This window comes from Photinus pyralis, unplaced genomic scaffold, assembly GCF_008802855.1.
Source record: "Photinus pyralis isolate 1611_PpyrPB1 unplaced genomic scaffold, Ppyr1.3 Ppyr1.4_LG2, whole genome shotgun sequence".
In the NCBI taxonomy this organism is placed as follows: Eukaryota; Metazoa; Arthropoda; class Insecta; order Coleoptera; family Lampyridae; genus Photinus; species Photinus pyralis.
The window spans coordinates 2,318,523-2,327,775 of NW_022170403.1; the positions used below are offsets into that span (position 1 = coordinate 2,318,523).

The window sequence follows — 9,253 nt, forward strand, 5'->3', positions numbered from 1 at the left end:
CCTGTTAGGTGCCTAAAAAGGTACAGAAAAAGTAATAATCGTAGGTACAATGAAAAGGCGTTATAAAGCATTAGCAAAAGTGTAAGGAATGTAGGAAAATCTAGGAGAGGCTCTGAAATGGACCTGCAAAGTGCTTTAAGAAGGATTTCTTTATCAACGTGGTTGAAAAAATAGTAAAAGCCGGACTCATACAGTCTGAGTGTAAAGTCTGGAACTATCACAACAAGTCTTAAGTAAACGTTTTTGAAAAAATCAAGACTCTTAATTAAAATTAATGTAATTCATATTTCTGACCTTTTCTTTCCCATGGAACAGTAAGTACGGTTGTCACAATTCGTGACGTGCAAAAGAGAAACATGTGTTGTTCCGTGTGAAAGAGAAGGACGCAACGTAATAGCTGATGGTGTTGGTGTACGCATCGAATGTAAGAGAGTGCGCATGATAGAAGCAGATAAAAATATCAATTACATTAACTTAATTCACTTGACTTAATTATTTTTTGGCAACCCATTTCCAATGTGTTCGTTTACACATATACAATGCTTTATGTAAAGATTTATTGTGGTAGTTCCAGTTTTTACACTCGTACTGTATATTTTTCTTTTATAAAAAGGGAAACAAAAATAGGTTTGAGTTGAGTTGAGTCATTGAATTTTTACAAATTCAATGGTTGAGTTTAAATAAATTAATTAATTGTGGTGCTCCCGTTGCGACACCACTGGATTTGAAAGAAATCAGCTGTTTATTGTTTTGATCTTGAACCTTAGACTGAATCTTGAACAACAAGAAAAAGTTTATTATTTATTGATATCGCAATTTGGGCGCTTTCAACTTCTGCCTTAATGTTTCTTAAATGTTTCGAGTATGACATGACCTCTATAAAAACTGTTTGAACCAAGAATCAATACAGTTTATAAATTTTAAGTCCCCTCATTCATAAAGATGAATAGATAAAAGTTTCTCAATTAGATATTTTTAATTCGTGCTTGACCTTCACGTTTGTGATAAGTGTAGTCTTGAATTCTGGCAAATTGAAAGTATGTACAAGTATATTAGGTATATTTTTTTAACAGTTATAGCTAAGGTAATAACTGTTACATTGTAGGCTGACAAACACCCTGCGATATTCAGGTGAACGCATAAATAATGGGATTCGGTTGTGTTGTACACACGAATTCAACAGCAATAAACATAGAAGCAGAAGTCACACAGCAGGTCTTTTGTTTGGAGCAGCTGTTTCTTCACTTTTAGCTTATAAAATTTACAGTAAGTAATTGTTGTTTATTCTCACTACTTTTATTTAAATGTTTTGCAGAAGAAAATAAGTTTGTATATCTAAAGGAAGCAGAAAAGCAGATCAACACGGACAAATATGGTGCATATCAGCCGAATTTGCCCGAGTACTCTCTAGAGGAAGTTACTAAACATGCGACAAAGTAAAACAGTATTTATCTTATTATTTTAAATGTTCAATTTTAGATCGACAAAGATTTGGGTAATATTTAGGCGTGGTGTTTACGACATTACAAGTTTTGTCGAGGAACATCCAGGAGGTGATCAAATTATGTTGGGTGCTGGTAATTCGATCGAACCATTTTGGTTACTGTATGGCGTGCATAATCAGATTCAAATTTACGAGATGCTTGAAAAGATGAGAATTGGTAAAATTTATACCACTATAAGTGATAATTGCTATTCTGTATAAAATAGGAAATATTTCTGAAAAGGATGCGGGAGAATCGGTTAAAGATATGTCTGATCCCTATCATAATGATCCAAAACGTCATCCAATCTTGAAACCAGCGTCAGTGAAACCGTTTAATGCAGAAGCACCTTTATCATTGCTTGCTGACAATTTCATTTCTCCCAAGTATGTAAATAATTATTTTTATTATATGAAGTTTAGTGGCGTAATTTGTCATACCTATAGATTTTAAGGTGGCACTACCACACTTGGATTTCATTTCAAAAATTGCATTACAAGTCTATGAAAATCATACATACAGGGTTTGCCTATGGTAGGTCCAAAATTATGTTTTGGTGCTAGTGAGCAAAGATATTAAATAAATTAAGCAAATTAGAGACGTGTTCCTCGGGTTTAATTTTTCTTACGCTTTTTGCACTATTGTCTTGTTATGACTTACAGTGGGTTTATACCTACGATCATTATTATGTGTTCACTATCATTAGATCATTAAGAAATAACCAATAGATAAGATGTTGTTTTAAAATCCAAACGTAAGCACAACAATAGCCTATGCTTTTTTCATTAAACTCGAAAACAGCAACGTTTATTTCTTCATTTTTGTATTTAAAGGTGAAACCACCTCCATTGAAAGTGTTATATCGTTGTTCCCCGCCGTCGCTCGCTATTTCCACCGCCATCGCCCGCACTCCAAACACCTGCCTTCGTTATCTTGTACGTGGCGTTGTTGATAAACATAGCCAATTAATTTGTCCGATAACCGCCTTTTTACAAAAATCTGACTAGAATACACTTTTACCTTACGTCGAGATTACGATTATATGTTCCCTTACTTATGTGTTCCAAAATTTATAATATAAATACCATTAAATGACTAAATTTACAATTTAAAAAATTAACATGAAAATGACATGACAATTTAAGTTAAGTTTTTTTTCTGTTACCATCAAATTTTTCATACAAAAGCAATGCGAATAAATAAAATTGCTTATTTAAAATTCCTTAAATACATGACGCCAAAATGACTACAGAATTGATTACTTAGTCAACGTGTAACACTACCTTCTTAGCACTAAATTTATCATTTGTGACAGCGAATTGTTCTACGTCCGTAACCATCTACCTGTCCCAGAAGTTGACATCTCAACCTACGAACTAGAGGTGGAAGTCGAAGGTACCAAAAAGAAGTTGGTACTGTCGTTCAAGGATTTAGAGCGTCTTCAAAAACATACGATAACAGCTACAATTATGTGCGCTGGAAATCGTCGTTCTGAAATGTCCAAGGTATTCATTTTGATTGATGTTATTATTACAAATAAAGTGTTTAATTATAGCTAAAAACCGTCAAGGGATTAGATTGGGGTTGTGCAGCCATAGGTAATGCGACGTATACAGGGGTTCGTTTGCGAGATGTTTTAGATAAAGTTGGAATAAAGGAAGGTTCCGATTATAAACATGTGCAGGTACCTCAAATGGAAGTTGTTTTGCATTGTATCATTATTCGATCCACATAAAAAAACAGAAACACCACACTTTTTTGCCATAAGCATTTTGAGACATCTCATTTTAATTAAGTACAATCATAACTTTCTACCTTGATGAAATGTATAAAAGCTTATAGTTTGAAGGTTTGGATACAGATTCTACAGGCAAATCATATGGTGCGTCTATTCCATTTTGGAGAGCAGTAGATAAAAAATGCGACGTTCTTCTCGCTTACGAGATGAATGGAAAGCCTTTACCAAAAGATCATGGATTTCCGATTAGGGTTGTTGTACCTGGGGTCGTGGGGGCGCGAAATGTTAAATGGCTTGGTAGGTTTATCGACTTAGGGGAAGCAACTGACATATTGATTTCAGGCAAAATAGTCGTTTCTCAAAATGAAAGTGACTCCCATTGGCAGCAAAACGATTATAAAGGTTTTTCACCAAGTATCGATTGGGATAATGTGGATTTCAGTACTGCGCCTGCTATTCAAGAGTTGCCTGTTACGTCGGCAATTTGTAAACCTGCGCCTGGCTCAACTGTGAAGATTGAAGATGGGTGCATTTTTGTACAAGGTACGCCAACCCAAGGTTTCATTTTGCAAGGTGTGGATAGCAAATTGTAATACAGATATTTTTTCTGAATTTAAGACCCCGTCAATATCAAAAATTGCGCATTTAAGGCACAGCGTCAGTATCATGCAAAATTTTAATTATTGCGCCAACTTGAAAGAGCCATAGCTTACAGGTACAATCATGAATTAGGAACAAACGCTCATTCAAATCACCAAGAAAACTGTAAGAATGCAGGAAGAATAGTTATTTATTATATAAGACGATAAAGGGATATTTTAACCATTGTGTGAAAGAGATGGTTAGTTTCCCTTTATCGTCGTGTATAATACAAAACTATTTTATGGCAGAAGCCATACAAATGAGACTCGCTGAGTAATATTTCAGATTTTAATTTACATACAGGTTGCCTGCCATTGGTTCTTAGACTATTACTGTAATGTAGGTGCACAAATAAATTTAATGCAAAAGTTAACAATGTGAAATTGTCTGTAGAGTTTTCCCGTGAATAATGGTTTACTTAAAGGTTATGCCTGGTCAGGGGGTGGTAAACAAATCATAAGGGTTGACCTAACAATCGACGGTGGTGATAATTGGCACATCGCTAACATAGACCAACAGGATACAAGTTCTCCACCTCAACATTGGGCTTGGACGTTATGGTCTGCAAAAATTCCTGTACCAAAAGGAAAAACAAAGGTATATCACGATATTTTCCTCATAATATTAATCGATTAATCCTTTCAGCTCGATATACACGTTAAAGCTGTGGATTCCGACTACAACACCCAACCAGAAAGTTTTAAAAATATCTGGAATTTAAGAGGAGTGCTCAGCAATGCCTATCATCGTGTGCCAATTAATGTTGAATGGTAATTTCAGTTGGGAAATACATTGTAATGTGTAATAAATAAAAACAAAGTGCCAAATGATTACAAACTTTATTGACTATTAACACAATTAATTGCACTGTGGTACCACTAATATAAAAACTATAAAATACAATAACAACATAAATTTAATGGCAGTTAAAGGCTTCAATAATTATAATGTCTATACATTTTCACTTGATAAACAGAGGAATTGATTATAATTGGAATTATACTTACTTATAACTCATTCTCCCCCAGATTTATTACATTACATTTAATTATATACAGTAGGCGCTTGGTAATCCGGCACTTTTGAATATTCCGGGCTAGTGGATTTGTATGGGATATAAAGCATTTTTTACAAATATTTCACATCTTAACTAGTGGCGGATTATAGAATCGATCAGCTGAGTCACTAAATGCCGGAGTACTGTTTGTGCTGGACTGCCGAGAGCGTACTGTACTGACAGGAATCATGGTTAACAAAAAAATATTCTGCCATTTTTTTTTACTGTCTGGTTGTTGATTGTGGACTATGAAAAGGGTAGTTTCATTACGACTCTACTTTTATCCAACTGAAAACTTTCATACATAGCCACTATTTTAAATTGTTCTTTTATAGAGCTTGCTATTTTTAGTTAGCTGAATATTAATCTAACACATCTAACTATCATATGATTATACTAACTAATTTGAAGTAAGTAACACTTTAAAACGCACCAGATTTCGAGATCGCATCAAAATTAAAAATTGTGTGTTCAGACCTTGACCCTCGATAATCATAAACATAGTAATCATTTTAGATTGTCTTCTTTACACCTTTTTGTGTAGTATACACATGCAAAAAAAAGAAAAGTTAATAAAAAATCACCAAACGCTAAACCAATAAAAAATGGTGTGTGTGGTTTAGTGTATAACATCAAAATGAAATTATCCAATCCTCTGTACTAAATAATGGTTTGCAATTGATTGACGTTGTTAAGTTTGGTTACTCATGATGCAGTTACATAATTACCAAATGTTCAGGAATTTGATAATCTGCTTATATGTTTTGCAAAGTGACATTGACTGATTTTCACTAACCGGTGGAACTTGCATAAAATAAAAATAACATGTAAAAAAGACTAGCAAAAGGAAATGTTCTAGAAAGAGAGAAGCAAACTCAAAGCTCCTAGAAAGTGGTTTTAAAAATAAGTGGCCAACGTTTTTTGATTTAAATGATAAGATAAATCCATAGATAAGGAGTATGTGTGTAAAACTGGTTATATCCACTTGCCAAAAATATTAAGTAAAACAAACTGCCGGTGTTGACTTTTCACTTATGTACTTAGAAAAAATGATGACTGCATTTGTTTCACTTAGGCCCGGTTATACGTCAGTTTAGTTTAACTGAAGATTTCAGAAACACGATTGGTCAACTTGTGAAATTTTAGCCAATCAAATCCTTTAACCCACAATTTAACTATAAACTGAAGTTTAAACTGGCATGGGGCTTAGTGGTTAGCCAGAAAAATGTGGAAATAACCGGTTTTGCAATGCAGGCTCCTTGGATGACCTTAGAAATTATTGGATATGCAACTACCCACAAATATAGTACCCAACAATAGTGATGTCACGTTGGACAAATACCCTCAATATTTAATATTTACCTACCTATAATAGAAGAAAAAAATTTGGCAACTCATTATTTATTGAAGACAAGATCGAGGACAAGATCAGTTGCTGAACATTTTCGCGTGGGTTTGGTAAATGCATCCGGCAAGAAATGTACATTTCAGACCATGTCAAAATGCAGATGTGCTCCAAGTGTACTTTTTAGAGGAATTGGAATGTAATTGGAGTGGACATTATTTTTCTTGACTGAAAGTACACAAATTCAAATTAACTGGCAGTATACTTATTCACCAAACCCAACTTTTACATTTACACTGTGTTGTTTATGTCAAAAGTGGTTATTTTTTTAAGAAATTAGTAAGATATTTTATTTCAATTGAACGAAGTGTTTCTGCCGAATAATGTCTTTTTTTTTCAATTGACCACTTCAACAACAGAACTTTTTTTGAAACATTCTGTATATACTTTGTTTTGACTCTACATTGCAGGAAAATTGTCTTTTGATTCTTCTTAAATTGTGTTAATTCTAACTCGGCCAACTAAAAATAGCTCACTTGTGTCCTACTTTACTTGAATAAAGATATACAAAATACTGATTTTTAATGTTGTCATTGCTTGCTATGTACACGAAACTCAAACAGCTTTTAAGATTGATTTGGATGTAAACTTGCATAAATCGGAGCAGCTCTTGCTTTGGCGAGTTCGGATGCACTTTTAGCAGCGTCTTTTAGTTTACTCTTTGTGGTTACAACATTATGTGCCGTTGACGTTATCGTATGTGGAGGGAACATATTGGCTAAGACATAATTAAATCCTCCGACCTATTTAGAAACATTAGAACCGTAAAAGCGAGCAAATTACCTTACCATCTTATTACAGTTCTTCTTAAACCGTTCATATCCGAACGCGCAGATTGCACGGCCGAAGCCCTTTATTTGTGAATCGATCCAAGCAGACCGTATGGCCACCGTCTTACCTGGATGCTCATCACTTTCCTTATAGATAACTTTCTCAGTAACGCTCTGAAAATGCGCATAACTTATGATGTTTTGAGGGCAAAACGTACCATAACTTTTAAATATCCTAAATTTCGTGTGTAGGTAACCAGTGTTTTGTTTATGGGATCAACAATCGACTCCTCTACAATGTTGACATTTTTTGTGGTAACGAATCGTTCGGCCCATTTCGGACTTGGATTAGTTTTCCTTATCAGTCGTTTGGAAAACAATTTGCCAGATCGCACCTCGCGTATCACTGTGTCCTCGGTCAAAACATGCTTACTAAAAAAAAAATAGGTTACATTTACATAACCGAGGATCCCAATGAAAAAAAGCTGCATACGAACATACCTGTTAGGATTGGGATACTTTTGCCAAAAGCCGCGTGCAACTTGGTCCCATGTAAAGTTGAAAACGGTCGTCGCTTCAAAATATCGTGGCATTTTTTTGTTTTTGATTGACCAACAGTTTGAATTTTGTTAAGGTTAGAAAATGGTCTCCTTACTTTTATTGTCTTTTCGTTGCTTATATGAATTAAGATGCGGTTTATAAGCTCTGGACGTCTAATTTAGGCATCATTTGTGAAAATTTTAAGCAATTTTGTTGACAAACATTTAACAGACACAAATGTGCGGAATGTACTGCTGATTACCTAAAAGGGGAAGGGGGGAACCCGAGATCATATGGAGTATGTTTTATCTAGAAAATCTCAATTACATAATATGCAACATGTTCTCTTAGATACATATAAGTAAAACCAATACGTTAGTATGATAATTATGTATAAAATACATATTTATATTATGTATTTTATATTTAACCATTGAATAATAATATTATTCAATGATTTAACTCAAAGAAATCTTTTATAATGTAAATTACCAGGTTAACACAAAATTTTATGTTACTCATAACAAGGTCCCATGGTGTAATGGTTAGCACTCTGGACTCTGAATCCAGCGATCCGAGTTCAAATCTCGGTGGGACCTACTTTTTTTTCTTCAAATAAAGATGTCCATATTATTGGCGATAAAATTGTTAATATTTAATTAATTCTAATTTAGTGCCCGAATTCAAAATTGCTGGATGAGAGGGTCCCAAAAAGTGAAAAGATTGTGAACTGTAGTGCATAATGATTTAGTTCCTCAGCAAGTGTAATATTTATATATAATACAAAAACTTACTGAAGTAAATGGGCACTGACAGTGTACAATTGACTGACTTGACGATCCAGACACAGTTCTTGGACGTTTTCCTACCGAAATAGATATAGGAAATCAAAAAATCCTGGGATTTTTGAGAGTCAAAAACATTTTTAAGATTTTAACAACGTAAAAACTTTTCAATTCTAAAAATCTAAATATGAGTCTCGATACTGAGTATTAAAACGTTTCAATATAGGAACATGTAAAATTATGTTTGTGGGATCTGATTAGCATCAGGATTTTAGAACCTTTATAATTTCAAGATTTATAAATCGTAATAGTTAAAAAAAAATAGCTACGATTACAATAAACATTTTTTAATGTGAGTATTTGAGCCAAGAAAATTCTAAGCAATGTGGTACTTTAAGACAAAAACCTTTACATTATCAGCTCTGATTGTTTAAAGACCATTTATAGCTGGTCAAACTACACATATAGCTTCACAAAAAATAAAAACCTCTTGAAATTTCAAATTTGAGTATTCAAAAGGGTTGTGCTTAATATGAAAAATTCTTTACGAAGATAGGTATGCAATTTTCCGTAAAATTGTCGAGTGAAAAATTTTGTTTTTGTTTTTTCACTCTAATTGTTTAAATATTAAATATACGGAAAAAAGTTTAAATTAAAATTTGTAGCTGATGCATTTATCTACAAAATTTGTCTGAAAAGTTTTTCTGTAAATTGAAAAGTGTACGAGATATAATTGATTTCAGCGGAAGTTGATTCGTGGGTGCGCGCGAACGTCCCGTGAGCCGAATTTATTAAAGGCTTGATTTAAAAGTTAATAATTTAGGTTGTGATG

The 9,253-nt window shown here is 33.6% G+C and overlaps 2 protein-coding genes and 1 non-coding gene across 4 annotated transcripts; 2 read left to right on the forward strand and 1 right to left on the reverse strand.

The window, feature by feature from the left end:
• Positions 1–625: 625 nt before the first annotated feature.
• Positions 626–4,695, forward strand: LOC116163509 (sulfite oxidase). 2 transcript variants are annotated; one of them, XM_031477472.1, is made up of 11 exons: positions 637–1,056; positions 1,106–1,266; positions 1,316–1,436; positions 1,480–1,661; positions 1,711–1,870; positions 2,800–2,989; positions 3,040–3,168; positions 3,327–3,519; positions 3,565–3,765; positions 4,289–4,461; positions 4,510–4,695. In XM_031477472.1, the coding sequence occupies exons 1-11, from the start codon at positions 1,040–1,042 to the stop codon at positions 4,636–4,638; spliced, it is 1,656 nt and encodes a 551-aa protein (XP_031333332.1). In that variant the 5' UTR covers positions 637–1,039; the 3' UTR covers positions 4,639–4,695. The 2 variants fall into 2 exon arrangements, with proteins under 2 accessions (XP_031333333.1, XP_031333332.1); XM_031477473.1 differs by lacking the exon at positions 4,510–4,695 and having other exon boundaries at positions 626–1,056; positions 4,258–4,394.
• Positions 4,696–6,831: 2,136 nt separating this feature from the next.
• LOC116163511 (protein preli-like) lies at positions 6,832–7,956 on the reverse strand. Its single transcript, XM_031477476.1, has 4 exons — positions 7,598–7,956; positions 7,315–7,528; positions 7,115–7,270; positions 6,832–7,069 (listed from the first exon to the last, which is right to left on the reverse strand). Exons 1-4 carry the CDS (start codon positions 7,687–7,689, stop codon positions 6,893–6,895), a joined length of 639 nt encoding a protein of 212 aa, XP_031333336.1. The 5' UTR covers positions 7,690–7,956; the 3' UTR covers positions 6,832–6,892.
• Positions 7,957–8,163: 207 nt separating this feature from the next.
• Positions 8,164–8,235, forward strand: Trnaq-cug. The gene has a single exon. It is a non-coding gene; the product is annotated as a tRNA-Gln (tRNA).
• Positions 8,236–9,253: the final 1,018 nt, after the last annotated feature.

Bases quoted from the DNA above. Each gene is read 5' to 3' on its own strand.
- LOC116163509 (XM_031477472.1), top strand. The intron at 1,267-1,315 runs GTAAGTAATTGT...AATGTTTTGCAG, and splicing joins TTTAGCTTATAAAATTTACA to AAGAAAATAAGTTTGTATAT. The intron at 3,520-3,564 runs GTAGGTTTATCG...TATTGATTTCAG, and splicing joins GCGAAATGTTAAATGGCTTG to GCAAAATAGTCGTTTCTCAA.
- LOC116163511 (XM_031477476.1), bottom strand. From the start codon at position 7,689: ATGCCACGATATTTTGAAGCGACGACCGTTTTCAACTTTACATGGGAC. The intron at 7,529-7,597 runs GTATGTTCGTAT...TTTTTTTTTTAG, and splicing joins AAGTATCCCAATCCTAACAG to TAAGCATGTTTTGACCGAGG. The intron at 7,271-7,314 runs GTACGTTTTGCC...GCGCATTTTCAG, and splicing joins TAGGATATTTAAAAGTTATG to AGCGTTACTGAGAAAGTTAT.